Here is a 23,356-nt window from a genome sequence, read left to right on the forward strand (position 1 = left end):
TCGAGTTCGTTTCAGGTGTACAGTACAGTGATTCAGTTATACATTCATTATATATATATATATATATATATATATATATATATATATATATATATTCTTTTTCAGATTAACATTTTCACACTACTATATATAAAATAGATAACCAATAAGGACCTACTGAATAGCCCGGGGAACTCTATTTTGTAATAACCTATAAGGGAAAAGAATCTGAAGAAGAATCTAAACCTTCTCAGCTCTTGATATATCAGGGGAACCTCGGAAGAGTGCTGTCCTCAGTATACACAAGCGAGGGCCAGACTCCTGGACTCTGCCCGTTGGAGTTCAAATACCGCCCCCAGAAAGTACCAGCCGAGTAATATTAAACTTAACCTCTTTATGACTAATTTTTTTTTTTTTTTTTTTTTTTTTGCGGTGTGCGGGCCTGTCACTGTTGTGGCCTCTCTTGTTGCGGAGCACAGGCTCCGGACGCCCAGGCTCAGCGGCCATGGTCACGGGCCCAGCCGCTCCACGGCATGTGGGATCCTCCCGGACCGGGGCACGAACCCGCATCCCCTGCATCGGCAGGCGAACTCTCAACCACTGAACCACCAGGGAAGCCCCTATGACTAATTTTTAAAATCTATAAAATGAGGATAATAATAGAATCACTTGAATGATTTTTCTGAGGATTAAATTAGAAAATATACGGAAAGAGCTTAGCATGGTGCCTGATACATAGGATATAGTCCATAAATGTCACTTATTTTCATAGGATTTGGTTGAGCTATGAATAACTTAAAAGCCAAAATTATTCATGGCTTAAACACAGAAATGTTTGCTTTTCTTTCATGCAATCAAAGTCCATAGGTAGTCAATCCAGAGCATGACTGGAGTAGCAGTTCCTCAAACATCAAAGACCAGATCCTTCTCTCCTTTTGCTTCACCACCCCTAGTTCGTCCCCTGGCCTGAAGATCCAGGATGGTGCTGGAGCTCCAGCCATCACATCCACAAGCAAAAAGCAGAAAAGGCATAGAAGACTGCACCTCTACCTTGACTTTCAAAAATCCTGCACAACACTTCTGGTTCCAGCCCCTTGAATAGAGTTTAGTCCCATGATGACACCTAGCTGAAGTGGAAGCTTAAGACGGGGCGCATGGCTGTCCCGCATAAAGATTGAGATCCTGCTAATAAAGAAGGAGAGAATGAATGGTGTGGTCGGCGTGCAGTCATCTTTGCCTCAGATATAATTGTCGTTGATGTTGTTATTACAGAAGACAGGACTCTGGGAAAGGGAAGTGGGTGGAGCCAGAGGCCCTGAGGGTCACCACCATCACAGGGGATGAGTGCGATTACAGGAGCAAGAAGAATCCTGAGGGAGTGACAGGAATTCCGTCCCAGAATCCTCTAGTACTAGTTATCTCCATGGACCTCCAGGTTTTCAACAAGCCCTCTCCCCCCACCCAAATCTAAGTCAGTAGATTGGGATCAGCCCAGATAATCTCTGTTTTTACCAAGCACCGCAGGTGACTGAGGCAGCTGGCCTGTGTACCAGTCTTTCATGGGTGGGTTATGTCTCCGTTGGACGTACTTGTAGGATTTCTGCTTCTATAGAGGTACAATGTTATGGCTGACCTTGGGCCATGGGAAGGGGAAGGGGAGTGGTTATAGAAGATTCTGACATTTCTACCCCCCTCAACATTCACTTCGAGATCCAATGTTTTCACTGAATTAGAATATACATATGCACTATGTTATTCAATTTCAAAATAGCTTGATCTAATTAAATTGCTCAGTGTCCAACATAAACCAGCAAGAACATATAAATACCTTAATTAATGTAAAGATGTGTTTCCTTCACAGCCATCGACTGTGTCACGTCTAGAAACCACGTGGTTAGAGATAGGGAAGAAGAGCGGTTTCACAGCTGCACATCAGCAGAGCCAGAGTTCATTGTCTTTGGAAGAGAGCCAAGCTCCATATCGACAGAAAAATGAAAGTTAGTTCAACCCACAGGAAATATCATTGAAAAATCAGTGTTGATGATGAGGACCAGAGTTTATCTCCCACCCACTCACTTTGATTGCTGGACCGGTCTGCTGCTTTTTTTTTTTTTTAAATTGAGGTATAGTTGTTTTACAATTTTGTGTTAGTTTCTACTGTACAGAGAAGTGGAGTTCCCCGTGCTATACAGCAGGTTCTGATTAGTTATCTATTTTATACATATTAGTGTATATGTGTCAATCCCAGTCTCCCAGTTCATCCCACCACCACCCCAGTCTGCTGCTCTTAAACAAGCTTCCTGGGTAAAGGGGTAAAGGCCCAAAGACTGCCACCTGCTTGGCTATACTCTGATCAGCTTCACAAGCAGCCTCCCTTTCAGTGACTGGCCTCTCCTCCTTACCTGAGTACTTTGCCCCAAGCCCCATATCACTCTCCTCTCATCTTCCTAAAGCAGCAATTAACAATCTTGGCTGCATTTTTTTTTTTGAATCACCTGGAGGATTTTTTTAAAATATTAATGCCAACTCGAGAGCTTCTGATTTAACTGGTCTGGGTGTGGATTGACCATTGGGAGTTTCTCAGCCTCCCCAGGTGACTCTTGCAAAGTCGAGATCCATTGTCCTAGCATGGTTAACAGGAAGTTACTATGTATTCAGATTTTTACTGAAGTTTCCGGGGTTAGGAAGGCATAATTATGGCAGAAAGTGAAAACCAACTTCAAAATCAATTTCAAATACATTGTGTGCTTTAAAAAAATTTAAAAAACAACAACAGCAAAAAAAAAAAAAAAAAAAAAAAAAACGTATTCTGTCCTCCCCCTTAGGAAATTCTTCCTGGCTGGAGAGAGATTAACACCAGCTACAAATTAACTTCATCTCCGCAGGTCCCTCTCCCCGCTCTCAAGTCTCTTTCCTCCCCACCCTAGCACCCTGCATCCAGTTCTGGCATTTCTGTATACAAATATCTGCCACAGTATAAGTGGTGCCCCCAAAACCATATGAACGAGTTAGTGTGAGGTTAATAAAATGCCCCAGATGAGCCTCCACAGCTGGCCAGCTGGGGATCCAGGAACCAGGCTATGCCATCCAACACATTCCACCTGGGAGTGATTTAATGCTCCAGCTAAAATACAGAGAAGGATCATTCTGGAAGTTCTGGCCAACTAGGCCTTTCAGGACTACAGCTGGGATTACAGGCTCTCCAGGTGGCTGGCCACCCTTCTTCCACCAGATCTGGAGAGACTGGACAGGGTCACCCAGGAAACCCTCGGACTCCCGACATTCCAAGATGAGGTGCCCGCCATTCCCTGATCGGTCGGCCCAGCTCCAGTGTCCCCCCACCAACCCCACTGCAGGAGCTAAGAACTTCAGGTGGCCCAGGTGAAAATGAGAGATGAGCAGAGAGAAGAGGGGAATTGGATGCTATGCTCTGTTAGGAAGAGTTCGTCTAAACCAGCGTTCCTCACCTTTCATGGCCAAACAAACCCACTACTGTGTTCCATACACCAAAAGAAAATCTCTCCTATGTGGAATTTGCTGTTCCTTGAAGGCCATCCAGATCAGACTGCAGATAACTTGTTAAATAAGTTTGTTTGTTTCTTGTTTCTTCCTGACACCCCTATGATATACCAGACACTGCACTAGGTGCTTTACACACATGTTAAAAGATATATGCTTCAGTTGAGGCATAATTCAAGTTTTTAAGTGTTTATCTCAGCAAAATTTGATTCAAATGGGGCAGCACCAAACCAGGAGTGGCTAGGGGCACTCCACCCACAGGAGCTCAGAAGAGACTTGTATAGAGAAAATAAGGAAGCAAAGTAAGGAAATTATTGATTGGCTGTAGTTTAAACCTTGTTGGTATTTGTGATGGTCCTTAAGTTTCGATTTCTTTACCTTGAGGCAGTTACAGGCTTAGGCTTTAGTTTGCTTGTAGGCCACCAAAGCATAAGAGCTACTTCAGTCTAATGGCTTCCTTGTTTAATTAATTTAATATGCAGTATCCCTATTTATCCTCGTAGCAACCCCATGAAGAAGGTTCTGTTATCATCCCATTTCTCAGGTAAAGACTGAGGTTCAAAAAGCCTAAGTAACTTGCCCAGTGTTGCAGCTGGTAATCTGGAATTGAACCAGATTTAATTCCAGATACTTCTCTATATAATAAAAGGATTTCAGCCTTAAGGCCGTCTAGATATTAAAGCTTTTGGGGCTGTGTGATATTGTGATTTATAATAAGAGATATATATTTGGTCTTCATCCCTGTTTCTGTCACAGAGCTCCTGAAATCCTTGGAATTTCCTAAGTATGATAAAGGTCTCTTTTGAAAGCCCCTTTCAACCACACCCAAACTTATGTGAATAAGAAGAATTTGGAAAGCCCCTAAGGATAGGTGCTTGTTGCCAGGGGGGCCAACCAAGTGATTTGAGAGTTGGAACTTTCAATCCCATCCCCAGACCTCCAAGGAGGGTAGAAAGGGCTGGAGATTAAGTTCTATCAATGGCCAATGATTTAATCAATCACACCACTGTCATGAGCCCATAAAACCCCAAAAGGATAGCGCCTTATTGGTGAACATATCCACATGCTGGCGGGTGGCACACCCCAGTTCCAAGGGGACAGAAGGTCCTCCCTTTGAGCCCCTCCTGGACCTCACCCTTTGCACCTCCGTACCTTTTCATCTGGCCGTTCATCTGTATCTTCTATAATATGCCTTATAATAAACTGGTAAATGTAAGTAAATATTTCTCTGAGTTCTGTGAGCTGCTCTAGCAAATTAATTGAACCTAAGGAGAAGGTTTTGGGAACAGAATCTCCCAATCTGTATGTAGCCAGTTGGTCAGAAGCACAGGTGACAACACAGAGCACAGGCATCTGAAGTAGGGGGGAGGCGGGCACTGAGCAGTTTTGTGGGACTGAGCCCCTAACTTGTGGAATCTGACACTATCTCCAGGCAAATTGTGTCAGAATTGAGTTAAATTGTAGGACACCCAGTCAGTATCCACTGAGAATTGGAAAATTGCTTGGTGGTGTGGAAAAAACCCACATCAGAGATGGTACACTCCATAGAACAATTTTGAAAAACTCTCTCTACCATATTTTAAAATTGCTATCTAAAATTTTTCCTAAGTTTAAGTAGTGGCAAAAAAATTGCAATTTTCACGGTGTAATGTTGATGTCTAATAAAATGGTAAAGGCAGCCAATGAAAGCTAAATCCCATAATGACTTTATATCTGCCATCATCTTTTATGGAAATACTAGAACAATTTCCTCTTGGACAGTGGGAAATTTTACTTCATTCCTTTTTCTCTTTGAATTCCTATTGCCATTTCATGTCCCCACAGAATTTTATCCTAGTAACATTTTTATGTTTGAAAGTATTTTCTTGCTCTTATCATAGTTATTCCTAATAGAGATATGTACATCAATTTAATTGGTTTTTTTTTTAGTTTTTTTATTTCTTGTGACCATTAGGCTCTAAGTAATAGAAAGAAGGGAGGAAGGAAGAAAGGAACGAAGTGTGAGAGGGAAGAAAGGAAACAAGGAAAGAAAATTCTGGCTTGAGTTATTACAATTATTAGTACTATACAGTTAATCAAATAATGTTTTGATAAATTTATTATTAAAAGTAAAATGTTATTGAATGTGCATCTCTTCTTAATAAAATAAATAGGACTTTTCCCCTGAGTAGTTCATGTATAAATGAATGAATATTGCCAGAAATCACATTCTGATGACCCATCATCAAAATTATTAGTAATGTTCCAGGAGCTAACGATTTAGGTCAGTCTTCATTTTGATGAAAGCAAAGAATTGTGAAGTACCTACCTTTCAAAAATATTTGTTACATAGTCATTAGTTCTCTTCCCAATTCTGGGAAATATACTAAAAAAGATTTACCAAGCCTCATTGAGGAGCTATTAATTATACCAATGTCTCTTCTATTAGAGGGGCCTAAGGGATGACCATCGGGAATAACTGAAAAGAACTGTTTGAGTTTCACTATGTGAATGGGGAAAGACAGTCACTGTAGCATCCACGTCTTGCCGATGCTTTGCACTTACCCTGCTCTTCGGAGAGGGATTCAGTCTGGGACAGTATTTTGAGAATGGAAGAGGCAAGGTCATTATATGATCATTGGAATCTTCCCACCACCCCCTCAATATTTCTAAATTCAGGTCACGTTAACATGAACCAAAACACCCTATTTTATAGGCCATGTTTCACCCACACCCAAGAATATGTGTAAGACAGGCAGAAGCAGAAAGCCAATGGTGAGTTTATAGCTCCTCAACTATCACTAAGGGACAATTCCTGAAACCAAGTGTCAAAACTGTCCCTTTGGTGGGTGTCTTGTAAGTTTCTGTGTCCACAGATTTGGGATGGGTGAGGGCATGGCTTTCTTCTGTAATATAGGGGGAGCCCACGGTGGGCATGGAAGGGAGAAGATTAAACTTGTCAGTCAAGAATTGCATACATGTGACGGTTTAGCATTCAGACATTGATGCTTATAAAACAGCTGTATCCATGTAACTGTCAGCCTTGGAAAGTCTTAGAAAACCTAGTCTATTTCCTACCTGAAGCTCTTTAACATCCAGGCAACTAGCTTCTGCTTCATTGCTCTCTGTGCCAGGCAGCGCATCTTCTCTCAGAGAAGTCTGTTCCATTTTCAGGCTTCTGAAGTCAATAGAAAGTATCAGAGGAGACCGCCTACCAAACTGAAATCAATCAGTTGATAAATTGAGTTTGTGTATTTAAAAGATAATGGACTTTATTTATTTATTTATTTATTTATTTATTTTCGGCTGTGTTGGGTCTTCGTTGCTGCACGCGGGCTTTCTCTAGCTGCGGTGAGCAGGGTCTACTCTTCATTGTGGTGCACGGGCTTCTCACTGCAGTGTCTTCTCTTGTTGCAGAACACGGGCTCTAGGTGCACGGGCTTCAGTAGTTGTGGCATGCGGGCTCAGTAGTTGTGGCTTGCAGGCTCTAGAGCACAGGCTCAGCAGTTGTGGCATACAGGCTTAGTTGCTCCGCGGCATGTGGGATCTCCCTGGACCAGGGCTCAAACCCGTGTCCCCTGCATTGGCAGGCGGATTCTTAACCACTGCACCACCACGGAAGCCCCCAAAATAATGAACTTCTGATATACCATTGAATCCTAGCTTTGCCTCTTAACAATTGGATGATTTTGGACAAGTGTCTTCATCTTGCAAAATCTCACTTTCCTCATCTGCATAAGAGAAAATAATGCTGACTTTTCAGAGTAACCAGTCTAAAAATGTCAATGTATGAAAAGCCCCTAGCCCAGTGCCTGGCATATTGTAAACACTGAGTAAAGAATTATTCTCATTCAACCAATTCCTGAGGCTTCTAATCGTCCCATCATCCAGCTCACATTTCTCTTGCTGTTCTAGGAGACAGGGGAACACTTGGTCGAGTAACCTACTGCAGGACAGATGCATGATTCTGCAGTGTCCCTCCACCTCCCATGGCCCAGCAGCATAAGCCTTTTCAAAAAGAATGGGGGTACGGAAGACGGGGTTTATTCTTTGTGAAATCTTATTCACAAAGAGTGAATAAGAACAGGTGCTTTTCCTTTTTGTAAGTGCTCCAAACGACCATGTTAATCGTTTGTCTTAAAATTTTGCCCTGTATTAACATTAAACTCACTGGTTCATAGTACAGAAAATCTATCTTCTCTTTAAAAAGATCCAGTCTCCTAGAATCTCTTCCTGAAATGGAAACATCTCACTGTTCCCTCAAATCACCAGCACTGGTATGGCAATCCCATGCATAAGCTCCTTTCATTGACTGGGGTCTCATTCCTTTGACTACATGTGTGCTTCTCCGCTGAGTGTGGGACAACAAATAAACAATTTTTTAAATAATAACTGCCGTCAACCATATCCTGACAAATCTCCTCTGATTTCTCTTAATGACATCTTGAATAGACCAAAGAACTGTCTTGTCACTTTCCATGAATGAAGTTCAGTCCACTTTAAAATGCCAATCATCTCCTTTCTCAATAGCAACTCATCCCCATCTCATCATCAGCTCAGTTGTGGGAAACTGGCAGGGGAGGGGGCAGCTCAGGGAAGGAGGGAGGGCACCACCTGCCCTTGGGCTTCTCCTCCTCCTTTAGCACCTTGGAAGGTGGGAGTGGGGTTCATGTTCCAGGCAAGTTCTGGTTCTAGAATTCCTCCACCCCTTACCTTCCCAAGGTTGACTGCTCTGGTTGACAAGTCAGCGGGAGGAGCAGGCACCCATGTTCTCTCTGTGGCTCTATTGCTTCCCCTCAGCAGAGTCCTCTGCTGATGTGATGTTTTCCAAATAGATGATGTGCATGGTATCTGGGGGGAGATGTTCAGCTTCACCCTAATCCCCTCTGTTTCCAAGAACCCCACCCGGTGCAGAAGGAGGCAGCTCAGCTCTATCTACCTTCAGGCCTGACAGTGATCCAAGCCCCAAACCCACTTTCTTCGAATCCTGTAGCCTCATTTAGCCACTGCAATCCCCTGTGAAACCTTTCAACTCACCTACACCCACAAGGAGGGGAGAGAAATGCCCCACTAGGCCAGCTCCTCACAAGGGCAATCATTTTCTTTCTCATGCCCTCTCCATCCTCTTAGGTAAGCTGGGATGGGGTCAGCGATGGGGCTATTGTTGAACATGGCAGGGATAGTTTGACTTCCTATTAAAAACCCTGAAGGAGGTGTTGGACCACCAGTGGGTTTTGGTTTTTTAGAATGTAAGGTATTTACTGCTTCCGTGCCTTCAGCAGGAAAAGCTACACCCAAGATCCTGCTACAAACCATTGCTATTTGATGGTCAGAATCAAGGTCAAGAATGAAAGTCCCCTTCCCATCACAACCCTACATTGTCTCTGCCCGTGTGAGGATGTGGGTCTCCACCTGAGAACCACTGGTCTCCGCTTTCGTAAGACTCACTCTTTACATACTCAAAATATGAGTAAAAATAGTTTACCTATTATTCCTCCAGCCCCCAACTTATCCCAGACTGTGATAGTTTAGTTCATTTAACCTTGTCACATTTCGTCTAAACATCTTATTTGTGTTGCTCTTCTGTGGAGCCTAGGTGGATGCAGTCTGTTCACGTAACAGAACTTCTTTTTTCTCCATTTCTATAAATGCAGATGCGGGACTTCCCCACCCCAAAAGGTTGGGGTGAAATGTGGCAAGGTCAAAAATACTGAGACCCCTTAACTGGAGAGAAGGTGGAGGTGAAGGTGAATTAAGAACGAAATGCTTTTGGGGGGAAGAGTAGGGTCTTTTTAAACTATATATATGTGTGTGTGTGTGTGTGTGTGTGTGTGTGTGTGTGTGTGTATGAATGTTTATTGAGTGCTTATTATGTGCCCAGCATTTTTTACATACTTTATGTATACATTAAATACCACATGTGAAACTCACAAGACAGCAGTAAGTTACATTTATACTCCCATTTTACAGATGAGGAAACTGAGTCACAGATTGTTTACACAAGCGTCAGAACAGAGATCTGGCTCCCGAGTTGGCTCTTGACTGCCACATTGAGTCATCATGGGATGACAGGAGTTGGGAAAGGAGACCTTTGCCAATGTGATCCAGGAAGGCCCCTCTGAGCAGTGACATGGGGCTGTGACCCGAACAAGAAGGAACCATCTGCCAAGACCCAGGAGAAGCATTCTAGGGAGAAGGGACACAAGGGGCCAAGGCCCCAGGGAGGAGAAAAAGTTATTTTGCTCCAGGTAACAGGCAGGGGCAGAGAGCAAGGCAGAGAGTGGCATGGCAACAAACGGAGGGGTGGGCTGGCCAGGTAAGAATAGGGTCTTTTGTGGGGAAAATCAAAAAGGTGACCAATGTCCCCCCAACCCCACTAAGCACACACCAAAAAGGAAATAGACTTGAATGATATTTGAATTCGAATTTTTTTTTTTTTTTTTTTTGCGGTCCACGGGCCTCTCACTGTTGTGGCCTCTCCCGTTGCGGAGCACAGGCTCCGGACGCGCAGGCTCAGCGGCCATGGCTCACGGGCCCAGCCGCTCCACGGCATGTGGGATCTTCCCGGACCGGGGCACGAACCCGTGTCCCCTGCATCGACAGGCGGACGCTCAACCACTGCGCCACCAGGGAAGCCCTTGAGTTAGATTTTTAAGCAGAATTTTATAATAGTGAAGAGAAAATACTGACGTGAAACATGAAATTCCCTTCCCTGGTAGTTTTTAAAATAAATGGTTGGGGTGGGGAATAGGGGGATAGAGACATATCTGTTTGGATCTGTTTTGTTCCACTTCTTAGTGATAACAAAAAGGGCGGTTAGATTCACTCATTCATTCAACAAATAGTTGAGTCCCCCCTACATGCCGGTCACTGTTTAAGTGACAGTCTGTAGAAGTGAACAAACCAGGCAAAACAGACAGTAAACAGACAATCAATGAAATACATATTCTGTCAGATAATGCTAAGTACTCGGAGAAAAACAAAGAGGAAAGGGTGGCAAGGGTGGCAGGAACAGGCGATGAGGGGGTAAAGGGGGGATGTTTTAAATAGGGTCCTAAGGGAAGACTGCAAGGGAAGGAGACCTTTGAGCAGAGCCCCAAGTAGATGACAGGTTACAGGAAGATAAGCAGATAGCTGGGGGAAGAACATTCCAGGCAGAGGGAAAAGCCAATGCAAAGGCCTGGAGGTGAGCGCATGCTTGGCATGTTCTAGCAACAGCACAGTGCAATGTGGCTGGGGCAAAGTGACGGAGGGGCGGGTGGTAGGAAATGAGGTCAAAGAGGCTGATTAAGGGCTCAAATATGTCCTCCTTTAATTTATGATTCAATTCCGCATGCATGAAACATTCCTACACACCAGAAACAAAACCATGCCCTCAGGGGAGAGATTAACAGCAACAATGAAACATAAATAAATAAAAGTAGCTACAGAAAATTTTCAGTCATCACCTCTCTCTCAGGTTCGGGTATCAGCCAGTCTCTCTCTGCCTAACATGGTGTTTTGGAGTCTCTTCTGCTAAATCAAGCCATAGACCACCTAGCAACTGCCTATGAATGATGAAGAGTTTTCAAATTCAGGCACAGTCTTTTCACTTGAATATATGTCAAACCCAACACAAAGCACTTAACGAAAAATACGAACAGAATAGTAAAGAGGATGGGAAATGTTACAACATAACCCTAAAGCAGCATGACATCCTAGCCTATTAGCACAGAATCCAGAAACCTCCCGTGTTCCCCAGACCCATCTCTCCACAATTGTTTACCTCCGGTTTCTCTGGGACTTGTGGGCCTGGGGAAACAGTTCTGACGCAAATGCATGTCAATACCTGCAGACAATTCAGAAAGGCCTGGGTTTCTCCTTCCTTGCTTCTTTCTCCCCTCTCCCTGCCCCACCCCAGAGCAGAACGCTAAAGCATCCGAGTGAAAAGCCCTGCAGCTCATCAAGATCAAGGCAGGCATTATATTTCAAGTTGAGGTTCAAAACAGCTTGCTCTTTGCCAGGACTTCTTTCTCCCTGAAATCAGATGGCGCCTCTGAGGACCTCAATGTCCTGAGTCACAAGCAAGGTACACACCCGCTCTTTCATTGAAGGCCACCAGGCTGAGACCCCATCTTCCTCCTCGGTCAGGTGAACACAAGGACCAAGTCGAGAGAGCTTTCAGAAGAGGTTCCTGTGAAGGGTCCAGGCTTAGAATAAGAAGAATGATTTCAGTTTCTCTCTTCTTGTGGAAATATGACAACCCAGAAATAATTTTTAAAATCTCTGCCCATTATCTTTACATAAGACCACCTACATCTACCTAATTACTGCACTGTTTATTTTATGTCAGGTGACTATTTATCCATTAAGCATATCCATAGGCCATGCGTGACAAAGACACTGTATTAGAAAATTTTAGCCATCAGAGAGCCTTTCAGATTAGAGCTCTAGGAGATGAGAGTAGGCTGCTACCCACTGACCCAGTCTTGCTGGCAGACAGGTTTCCATGAATTAGTTACCAACCTACATAAATTGGGCAATTTCACATAAAAATCTAAATCTGGAGACGCTCTTGAAAACTTGAAAGATCTGGCAATGCTGGACCAAAATTCCTATGTAGAAACAACTGGTGTGACCCTTCAGACAGAAAGTGCGGGGAGCACATGCCCCCTGGGTCAGCACTCACTGGCTGATACCCCTGCATCCTTCCCCATTAGTGCCTTTCCCTGGGAGTATGCACCTGGGACCCCCCAATCTAGTCCAACCACTTTATGGGACAGATGAGGAAAGCAGGGTCCAGAGAATTTTAAATGACTTACCTAAGGTCACTCAATCAGATAAAAGCAGAGCAGGAACCAGAATTCAGGTCTCCTTCCCAAGACACCCGCATTCCCTGGAGCTCCAGTTGTGAAAGAAATTGTGCCATATTCGAAGCAGTTTCTCAAATGATATTAGCTCTGAAGTTATTTTAATTATAAATCACCGGTGCAATCTAATGAAGACATCAAAGCTGTGATACTGGTATAGACCAGAAGGGCTGGGGAAAAGTACAACTAGGAGATAAAACACTTTCTGAGGGATTTCAAATATAAGTAATCTATATTTAAAATATCATGATTTTTGTGACTAACAGAGTGCAACAAAGAAAAGCTGAATAAAAGTCACATCCTAATTGAACTATACTGAATAAATTAGCAATGATACGTCTTGGATTATTTTCCTCTCTAAATCTAAAGAAGATTTAGACTGAGAGGTTTTTCTAATGCATGAATTCTGCCCACCTATCTTTCATGTCATTAATTCATGGTAATATATATATATAATGAAGATAATGGGTAATTATTGAGGACTTTCAAGATTCTTTATAAGTGATATTATTTTCTCCATAAGGTAAATTTACGGGCCGACCTAAAAACATTTTGTTTACATGGATAGAAGTATTACAAATGTATATATCATATAAAAGTATGGTAGCACTAATGACCCTGATGTTAATATTTTCATCCTACCTCAACTCAGAATAGAAATGAGTTTTTCTACATTCATTTTTCTACATACCACTGGCTTATCATCATAACTCTATTCTCTTTCCCAGGAAGCTCAGACTCCATCTCCACGATTTCCAGAAACCTGTCCCCTTGAAGAAGTTTAAAAAGAAACCAAAATATTTCTTCCTTTACGGGGTCTTAGTTCCCAGACCAGGGATGGAACCCAGGCCCCAAGCAGTGAAAGGGCCAAGTCCTAACCACTGGACCACCAGGGAATTCCCACCCAAAATATTTCTTTGGAAAACTATGTAATCTTGAAAATGACCCCCCATCCCCCTTCCAAAAAAAGAAAAAATTACTAACCAGCTGGTGACATAGGGGTCATTGATATGACAAGTGGAACGTGCCACACGTTTACGGTTGCACAGTGCTTCCAGCAGGGCTGGTAAAATGAGAGGCTTTCTTTCTTTCCTACCACATTAGCAGCCATCTAAACCTGGGTGCCAGAGAGAGCATCTAAGACAGTCTAAGCACAATGCTGTTCAGTAATGCTGTAATGCCATGTGAAATCCCGGCTGCTAAAATTACACTGACACTTGGCAGAAATTATCATCACACTTCCCATCACAGCATTATGACAGGCAGATAGAGTGTCTGCGTGGTACAGGCAGCGCTCAGAGCAGAACCGGGGCCACACAGAGAAGGGTTGAGTGGGAGCTAGCCTTTGAAACCCACAATCAGAAAAATGCCACAGTCTCCAACCATCCCCTTCCTAGGGACCCAGAAGTCACTGCTCAAGTTCAAAGTCCCAACTTGGCTTTGCCTTCATTTCTTAATCAGAGGAGGGAGGAAGAGTTCAGTGGTCAGGCAAAGAAAAGGAAGGCTCTATTTCATCTGCCACAGTGGCTTTTCTCCTTCTTCTCCCTACCCACCCTCAGGATCAAGGCAAACTCCTTCGGAGCCAGGAGACCCCTTAATTGGCAGAAGGATGACTTTTAAAGCAATGGGAAGGCACTCCTCTCCCCGGGGGCCAAGATTACTGCCTCTGTTCTGGCAGGGGTTTGTTCTAACCTCAAGCACGTGTCTGCTTCCTCACTACACAGAGGAGTCAAATGCAACTAAAGGGTTAAACAAATGCCTTGGAAACCAGACAAGGAAAGACTCCCGGAGCCATGCAGGTGCGGAATTACAGCCTGCAATCGCTCACCAGGCCTCAGATTCCCGGGCTCAGAATTAGCAAGGTTTGGCTTTTCTTGTTTTGCCATTAAAAAAAAAAAAAAAGAAAAGAAAAAAAAAGAGATTTAATATTCTGTTCTCCCTGCGTAGAACTGAGCACACAGTAGACGTTCTCAGTAAATATTTGTTGAACGGTCAACACGGTTTTATGATTTCATCAGAGTTCTCTGCCACCCTGCAACTACCAGTCTGATTTGAGGTTTCTGGTCCATAGACGGCCAGTTTAGGGCCAGATCATCTGACATAACAGCTAGAGGACTATGTCCCCTTATGGGAGTCACACCAAAGCTCTGCACCATAATGAAGTCACCTTATTCCAAATCACAAATACCAAGAACAATGAGATTATTAAACATAAGAAAACTGATGACCAGGCAAAATGAAAATGAGACACAATTTATCTCATCTTAGCCAAGAGAGGGAAAGGCTGAAGTATGTAAGACATATACTGGAGAAGAATTTGTTCTTTTTTATTTAGTCACAACACATCAGTACAACAGAGGTCAAACCCAGTTCAGTGGAGGTTGTTTAAACTACACCTGCTAAAGGAATAAACCTGTAAAATGATGCTTTAATAGCCCAAATCAAATTAAACCAAGTAGAAGGCAGCAAAGCCCTTTTAAGTATCTCAATAACCACATTTCCATGCACCAAAAAGGAAAACACAACATAAAAATTTCCAGTGAAAAGAAAATATGGCAGCTCCAGGAAGAATTAGGTTATGCATTTAACAGGTTCCACTGGACTATTCCATTGACCACTTGCACACCATGATCACTTATCCATGTTGACATCTGTGAACTTGAGATCTGTGAACTTAAAAATTCATTGCATTGCTTGGGGCTGGTAAATGCAGACATATTCTACGCAATCATCTTCTGTTTCTTCCCTGCCAACTCCAAACGGGGACCTCTCCTAACCAAGCCAGACCTGTGAGTCCTGGTAGACAACAGCAATTGGTCATTCAGATTCAGGGGCCCTAATGGTTTGTACATTCACCCTACTGCTGTAGGAAGCAGAGAATTAGCTAGTCTTCTTTCTTGGATAAAGCTGATCATCTGATTTGTCAACGCTTTATTCGGAAATATAAAATTCAATATAGCCCCCCCAAAAAAGAATATCACTTATACAACACCTTAATTGTCAAAATATTAACAAAAAGCAACATGTTAACATTGAGAATAGTGGTTTGTAAAATTAATTCTAAAAAGAGACTGTATACAAGGAGAAAAACAGACCAAAAATACTAAATGTTAAAATTCCCAAAACTTTGAGGCAAAATGGAATCATTCTTAGACAGATAGGTTTACAAAGTAAATTAGGCACAGTCCAAACCTATCACCAATTTGTTGGTTTATATTCACTATTTCAGTTTAATGTCTGGAACAAAATTTAACAACTAGGTTTTAAAAACTGCTAATACATGACATGATAAAAAAAACATTAAAAAAGAAAAAGTGAACCAACAAACCTTTCGTCTTTCAACAAAATTTATCTGAAAGTGTACCTTCTTCCTTTTTATTTTACTGATGACTTTAAGGTGATGTTGGCAACAGCCCAGCTCAGCTGGGATTTTAAGCTTTCCCTTCCCTCATTCTACAGCATCAGTTCTTTAAAAAGCTCCAATCTCTGTCCCCCAAGGTCTATAGGGTTTGCCAAGGTTTGCTGCCTGCGTGGGTGCCGAAGGGCTCAGTGCATTGGGAGAGAGTAAGTGGAAGGAGCCGAAAGAGAAGGGGAAGGCCGACAGGGAGGCCACCGAGGAGAGCAGAGGCGGCGAGAGTTTGGAGGCGGAGGTGACCACGGGCAGCACCGGTCCAAGGCTGCCGCTAGGGGGCGCCCGCAAAGCCGACGCCTCCGGATGTGCCGTGGCCAACCTGCCCTGGTGGTGGGGTTCCGTGGGCGAGGCCGTGGTGCCAGTGTTCCCGTGGCCATTCTGGGGCAGCAACAGGGGGTGCGCGACGTGCGGGTGATGTCCGAAAGCACTCCCCCAGGGAATGTGTCCAAGGCCTGCGTGAGCGCCGCTTGCCGCTTCCCGCTGGGAGGCATAGTTGTTCAGATGTGAGACCAGTCGAACTCGAAGCGGGTCCGTGGCATCTAGTCCTTCAATGATGCTCAGGTAACGGGCGACTTCTGCCAGGCATTCCCGAAACCCCAAACTCCGATAGTCCATAGCAAGGGCGTGCGCGTCAAAATAGCCTGGGGAAACGAACAAAAGAAAAACCTCAGAGCTTCGCTCATTTCCCGCATTTCTTCAATCCCAAAGGCAGCCCTTCCTGGCAAATATCTACATCCTTTTTTTAAAAAACGGCATTCACGGGCTCTTCTGAAAGTCCAAATATTTGGGAGTCGACCAAAATCTTTGCATTAATCAACATGAGAAGTATGTCTTTGCTAATGCAAGTTCAAAGCCCAGTTAGAGACTGCCAAGCAGAAATTGGAATTATACCCTACCGGCAGATGAAACTATGTTCATTCCTTTCATGTTTTCCCTCAACAACAACAAAAAATACATCAAGGACAGAAAAACCACAGAGTAGTGAAATTCATTAGACACACAGATGTAAGTTATCATCATGGAGCTTTTAGGCACTTGGTCCAGAGTAAAGCATTTTTCCGGCTGGAGACAGACACACAGACCTCCTCTGTCTCCCACCTTCCTTTGGGTTTTCTCTACTTAACCACAACAGGTTTCTTTCCTCAACAGTCATGTGGCAGCTTATTCTTTAAGAATCTTGTATATGAAATTAAGACCATATACTTAAAAAAATATTTTTTCTCAAAAAGGTTAACAAACAAATGTGGTTTGAGCTACCTGATCAGAGCTGTCACAGCTTTAGGGCACCTCACCCATAATAGGTATTTTCCTAAAGAAGGTGCATACGCTTAATTTGCAGAGGTCTGGGGTGATGAATTCACTGGAGAAAAACCTATGCGCACGTGAAAATGCACAGACAGGCAACCCCACACACCACACACCGTTCTCTCCCCACCCCCAAAGCACACAGTAAAAATAAGACAGCGACTGCACCAATCCTGGCCATCGGTGGCTGTTCACTCTTACCCCACCGGACTAGAGATGTACCTTTTCCTCCTGCAGTGTGCAGCATTTTCAGGTGATCCACCGTCATCTGCAGGATCTCGGCTTTTTCTAGCTTGGCAGATCCCTAGAGAAGAGAACAACAACAAAAACAAAAACTGATTTGTCACCAAGTGCCTTTGGGGAACAACTTAAAATATATATGCACATATATGCTCTGTAAATCATAAAAGTACAGACAACAGCAAAATAAATTATCTTCCAAAATATGTTGGACTCTGGATGAATTCATTTCCTCCGCACAAACAACGCAGTTATTTTCCAAGGCACGGGTAAGGTTCAGATTAATGAGGGAAAGAATTCTGAAGGCGTGGATAGCTACACGGAGAGCTCTATCTACTTTCTCCATTACCTGCTTCTCAAAAGCACTGGGTACCAGCCTCCTCAGCTCAGACAAACTGTTATTGATCCGATCTCGTCGGCGCTTCTCAATGATCTGTGGAAAGCAGGCAAAACAAAGGGGGACATTTCCATTCCGACTGTAAATTCCAAAGTGAAGAAAGGTGGTTCTTCCCGTTAATTAATAAAACAAAACAACCCCCGCCCCCCCCCCCCAAAAAAAAGGGTGCACTGTAAAGAGACTCACGCCTCTCCGTCTTTTCCTGGCCAAGATCTGTGAAGATGTAGTTGGGGACATGGAACCTAGAGCCGAACTCAAGTTCCTAAATGGGGGGTGGGGGGGGACAGGAATCGCCGTTAAGCGAGAGGAGGTGATCTGAGGGGTCGCCCCCACGCCCTCCCCGTACTCAGATTTTTTTTTTGGCAACTTGGTCTTGAAGAGCCTCCGGGGTCTTCACCCGGGGCGGAGGCCTGCCGGAGATGCGCAGAGGTCAGTGCAGGGCGCCGGCGTGCCCCGGGCCCTTGGGCGCTGTCAACGAGGCCAGCCGGCGCTCGCCTCCTGTTCCCGCTCCGCCGCCGCCAACTCACCCATTCTCATCCGCACTCTCCTTTTCCACCTCGATGGTCTCGTCCAGCTCGCTATCGGAGGAGCTGTACTCGGGGTGGGCTCGCTTCATGCTGGCTACGCGGGGGATCCGGGGGAGGGTCGGCGAGGCGGGCAGGGAGGAGTTAACTGCAGCGGCGCCTCTCCGCGCTCGGCTGCTCGCGCTCCGCACACACTGGTCCGGCTCACTCTCTGCCTCCGGTTAAAACTCAACCATCCCTTTCCCACGCTGCGCCCCTTCCCAGGGCCCTGGGGAGGGCGGAGGAGTAGAGGGGGCGGGCAAGGGGGCGGAGGGGCGGGGCGTCGGCTCCCGGGCAACAGCCTTCCCTTGGCCAATCCGGCTTCTCGCTCCACTGATTGGCAGCAGCTCAGGGGCGGAGCGGGGGCGAGGCCAAGGGCGAGGGCGAAGCCCGCGCCCGCCCTCGGCGCCCGCCCCTGCCCGGCGGCGGTGTGTCGGCTCCGCAGGGGCTCTGTCGGGCCTCTGCTGGGGGGGAAGGCGGAGGCGCGGGCGGCGGTGGGCCGGCGGCAAGCAGGCTGCGGAGGCCGGGCCGGGACACAAGCCGGTCGGCGGCCGCGGCCCCGCCCCGCCCCGCGCGCCCCGATTGGGCTGGCCGCACGCCAGGGCCGCGCCTGCAGCGCTGCCGGTGAGCCGCACGCGCCGCGGGCCGTGGGAAAGTGCCGGCGCCGCGGCCGCCAGCCAATCCGGGCGGCCGGCGGCGGCGGCGGCGACGGCGGCCGCGCTGGCGGCGGCGGAGGTGGTGGTGGCGGCGCTGGGCGTCCGCATGAATGGAGAAGAATGCGCAGGCGGGGGAGCGGGGCCGTGAGGGCGCGCCGGCGGGGCTGGACGGCCGCGGGCCCGGCCCCCCGTGTGAACCTGTAATCGGAGCCTGGGCGCCGGGCGGCCCCGGAAGCCGCCGCCCTGCGCCTTGGTAAATCTCCGGGGCGGGCCCGCCGTATACGGCGGCTGGAGCCGCGCGCCTCCGGCAAAGCCAGGCCCGATGCACCTGGCCAGGCGGCGCGCCGGGCGTTCCGCCGAGGGTGCAGGGCGCCGGGAGAGCGGCCGCCGGGACGCCATTCACTGTGGCCACCAGCCCAGGGCCCCGGGCGCATGCAGGGGAAGATGTGGTTTCAGAGAATGTTCTTTTTCGGTTTCTGGAGCTATGTCCTCTCTAGCAGACGGTCTCGCTTCCGCAGGGGCTTCCCAGTCTCCAGGATGGAATGAATTCCCCTGTGCATCTAATGTCCGGGGAAATGGAGCGCTTGTTTTCCCGGCTGACTTGGGGGGATGGGGGTAGGGAGGAGGCCCCTGGGAATTTTTTTTTTTTTCCAGGCGTTGGCGGCCAGATCTTGTCAGCGGGCGACAGGGTGGCGGGACTGAGCATTTGCGTCTGAGGCTGCCCTTGCTGCGGCGATGCAAGTCTCTAATCCCTAGACGCACACGCGCAACCCACACACATCCGGCCTAGGTGGTGGCGTGGCGTGTACTGAGTGCTACGTGCAAGTCCTCGAGAAGATAGATGTTTTAAAAATAAATATTGTGTATCTCGGTCTGGTTCCTGATCTGTAGAAACAGCTGGGTGGTTGTTTTGAATTTAGAAATCCAGGCTTCTCGATCCCTGACAAAGGAGCAGGCTGTTGGTATTCCTCTGAAGTCCACTCTTGTGGCTGCCGTCAGTGAAGGAACGCCTGATAAATACTGAGGATAACACAAATACGCTCACTTTGAAGATTGCTTGTCCGTTTCTATCCCTCCTTAATTACTGATCTCAATACCTTCTTAATGCATTTTGGACGCCGCACAATGAGTGGCCTGAGCCTAATATGGACGTTGGTTTCTCAGCCACACACACATTATGCCACTTCCTGACTCTCATTGAACCTCGTATTCCACTAAACCTTCACCTCCAGCCCCTCAGTCCTTCCCAAGGGCCTCCTCTGCTTCCCTGTCTAGGCTGGGTCCCTCCATCAGCCAACTGGGATTTGTTGTTTCTGGTGCCCCAGGCATCCTTGCTCCCTGGTATTCCACCAGAGTCCACTTGTCAGTTGTCCCCCTGAGGATAATCCCACTATCTGCTTTCTCTGCTCTTGGCACAGGTAACAGAGCTCTCTGGGGTCTGCTATCATCACAAAACCAGAAGTTCAGCCTCCTATTCTCCTTTCCATCCTCCCCAGTCTTCCATCAAGAACATCATTGCTGGACTTCCCTGGTGGCGCGGTGGTTGAGAGTCCGCCTGCCGATGCAGGGGACACGGGTTCGTGCCCCGGTCCGGGAGCATCCCACGTGCCGCGGAGCGGCTGGGCCCGTGAGCCATGGCCTCTGAGCCTGCGCGTCCGGAGCCTGTGCTCCGCAACGGGAGAGGCCACAAGAGTGAGAGGCCCGCGTACCGCAAAAAAAAAAAAAAAAAAATCCATTTCATATGCTTCTGAACGTTGACTCTCCTCCGTTCATACATCCAACAAACACTTACTGTCTTCTTTGTGCCTGGCACTGTGCTAGGACCTGAGAATGTGACCGTGATCCAAAGGTTATATGGTCCCTGCCTCCAGGAATTCACATTCTAGTGGGGAGATAGTACACAAGTCAAATAGTTAATAGACGTGTCAGTACTTGGAAGCACCTCTTGATAAGGAAGAACGAGGGGGTGAGGATACGTTCCGAGGTCTGAGAAGGCCTTTTCTGAGCTTGGGAAGGGACTTGGATGAAGATGAAGTGAACGAGGCAGTTCAGTTAGAGCCAGGAAAGAAGGGGTCGAGGCCTCCCACCTTGGGTGGTGGATTCACAGTAGAGAGTTGGGCTGAAAGCACGAGGCCCAGTGTGGTACCGCCTGATCCATAGAGGGGATTTATCCCTGGAAGCTTGGAGCAAAGAACTGCTGCTTTCAACTTAGCAGCCCCCTGTATGCAAGGCAAACCTGCAAAAGTGACCCCCGCTCCAGCCTGAGAGCAGCTGCCCAGCCTAGCCCCTCAGGAGAGGGCCTTTTCCAACGGAGTGGGCGTGGAGTGGAGGGGAGTGTTGTTCTTTTATAACTCATCGCTCCTGAGGTACCATCCTTTTCCAGTTTGCATGCAGACCCATTTCCTTGCCTGGTTTGTGGAGTTTCCGTTTAGTTATTTATATCCAGCCCGTTGCCTTTCTCTGCATCTTCTTGCAGAAGAGATGCTCCAGGTGCCCCAGAATAGATAGATACTCCAGATTTGGGAATTCATCCACAGGGCCACTCCTGGGCTGGGCTTCCTCGGAGATTAACTGGTGAGCCCTCCAGAGGAAAAGAGCTCATCCTTACACCACAACTCCAGCATTTCCACATGAAAGAGGCTTAAGTTGGGATGAACATACGCACACTACTATATATAAGGTAGATAACCAACCGGGACCTACTACTGTATAGCACAGGGAACTCTACTCAATATTCTGTGATAATCTATATGAGAAAAAAAGTTTTAAAAGAATGAGTCCTCAACGAGGCCCTTTTTCAGTCAGTTTGCTAGTGAGTGCAGGTGTGTTGGGAATGGCATGCAGGAGGGCCAGAGACTCCACCTGCAGCCCAGAGAAAAGAGAGAGGCTGCCTCACTCTGGGCTTTTAGACAAGTTGCTGTATCCATTCCGAGGCAAAACACCTTTGTTAAAACAACTTTTACAGAAAGCCAGCCAGTGTTTGAAACATCCGGGTCTTGCTTGTTTATGTATTCATTCAACAAACTCATATAAAGCCCCTACTATGTACTGGGCACTGAGTCAGTCCTGGAACATTGAGCTGGGAAGCCACAGTCCCTATCAAGCTACTCACAAGTGTGTTCTAAAGACGTATTCAGATCAACATCTTAGCTGCATGACAGCAGGCAAGTTATTTAACATCTTTAAGCCTCAGTTCTCCTCTCTGTAAAATGGGGGTATTGATAATTATTATTTTCCATTGTCACAGATTAAAGATCAATTATGTAAAACATTTTACATGGTGCTGAGCCATTAGTAAGCACTCAAACAGCAACTGTTATTATTTACTAGTAGTATACCTGATTTAACAATGAGTAAATAAACAACACTAGGTTACCCCTCAGTTTTCTTCAGATACTCTGTTACACATCTAATGAGAAATAAATAAGCATCTAGTAATTGGATATATTAAAAAAACAGTGTCACTGTAAATCAACTAGACTCCAATATAAAATAAAAATTAAATTTAAAAAACAGTGTCTCTAGATAGTAATATCCTTTTAAGATGAGAAAGAACCAGTGCTTCTTGTGAAGAATACTAGATTATTTTGAGTAGAGTGAAAAAATAAGCATCTGCTATTCATTGTTAGTGAAAGTTGTGCTTTTTTAGTCTCTTTCTAAAGAGCATCCCTTGAGCGTGCAGTGCTATGAATATGAGGACAAATAAGTTGCGTACTTATGGAGCTCAGCGATGGCTCCTTTGTGAGAACCCACCAAATCAGAAACCACACGATAGAGTCGCCCAAAACTGTCAGACCAGAATTCTGACTAAATGCCAGTTTTCCTCTGTTCCCCATGCTTCCCGCTTTCTCTAGAGGCCGTGTCTCAAATGCCACATTGCCTTGTGGCATATCATGCCTTGCAAAAATGCACTTCCACTACCGTCTCTCCTAATTGAGGTCAGATGTAAGGCCCTCTGTGTTCGCCCTGAAGGAATTGTTTAATTGGAATCCCATCAGGCAGCAGTGTGGTTCGGCTGGAGAGGTAGAGGATTCCAAGTTGCCTGCTTGGGTTTTAGTCCCCCTTTCCTGGCTGTGTGACCTTGAGCCCATGACCATACTTCTCTCCTCCAAGCCTCGGTTTCCTCATCGGTAAATTAAGAAGTATCCTTCAGCGTTGGTTTTGTTTTTTTCAAAGGTAAAATGAGACAAAGCATTTTGTAAAATACTATACAAATGGTACGCCTCCTGCTTATGTGTTATGATGGTAATAACATGGGCTGCTTCTTCTGGAGTTTGGCTTGGCCCCTGAAGAAGGAGCTTCTGTAGGTTTTCTTGCTCCCGCCAATGAATTGCTTCAGGATGGACCACTCCGTCTTTGAAAAAGAAAAAACAAAAAAGGATATTTAAAATGCCAAAGTGCATTTCACAGGACATTAACCTTTCAAGACTCTCTGTAAATGAAATAATCTGTTTTCA

General features: G+C 45.9%; 1 protein-coding gene across 3 annotated transcripts; it reads right to left on the bottom strand.

The window, feature by feature from the left end:
• Positions 1-15,795: 15,795 nt before the first annotated feature.
• Positions 15,796-18,296, bottom strand: HEY1 (hes related family bHLH transcription factor with YRPW motif 1; the record flags this gene model as incomplete). Of its 3 annotated transcripts, none has more annotated exons than XM_079722403.1 (5): positions 15,796-16,379; positions 17,266-17,347; positions 17,633-17,716; positions 17,867-17,942; positions 18,208-18,296. In XM_079722403.1, 5 exons carry the CDS (start codon positions 18,294-18,296, stop codon positions 15,796-15,798), a joined length of 915 nt encoding a protein of 304 aa, XP_079578529.1. The 3 variants fall into 3 exon arrangements, with proteins under 3 accessions (XP_079578529.1, XP_079578528.1, XP_079578527.1); XM_079722402.1 differs by having other exon boundaries at positions 17,621-17,716; XM_079722401.1 differs by having other exon boundaries at positions 17,852-17,942.
• Between the last annotated feature and the right edge of the window lie 5,060 nt (positions 18,297-23,356).

The sequence above is a fragment of the Hyperoodon ampullatus genome (genome assembly GCF_949752795.1).
Source record: "Hyperoodon ampullatus genome assembly, chromosome: 17".
Lineage (NCBI taxonomy): Eukaryota > Metazoa > Chordata > Mammalia > Artiodactyla > Ziphiidae > Hyperoodon > Hyperoodon ampullatus.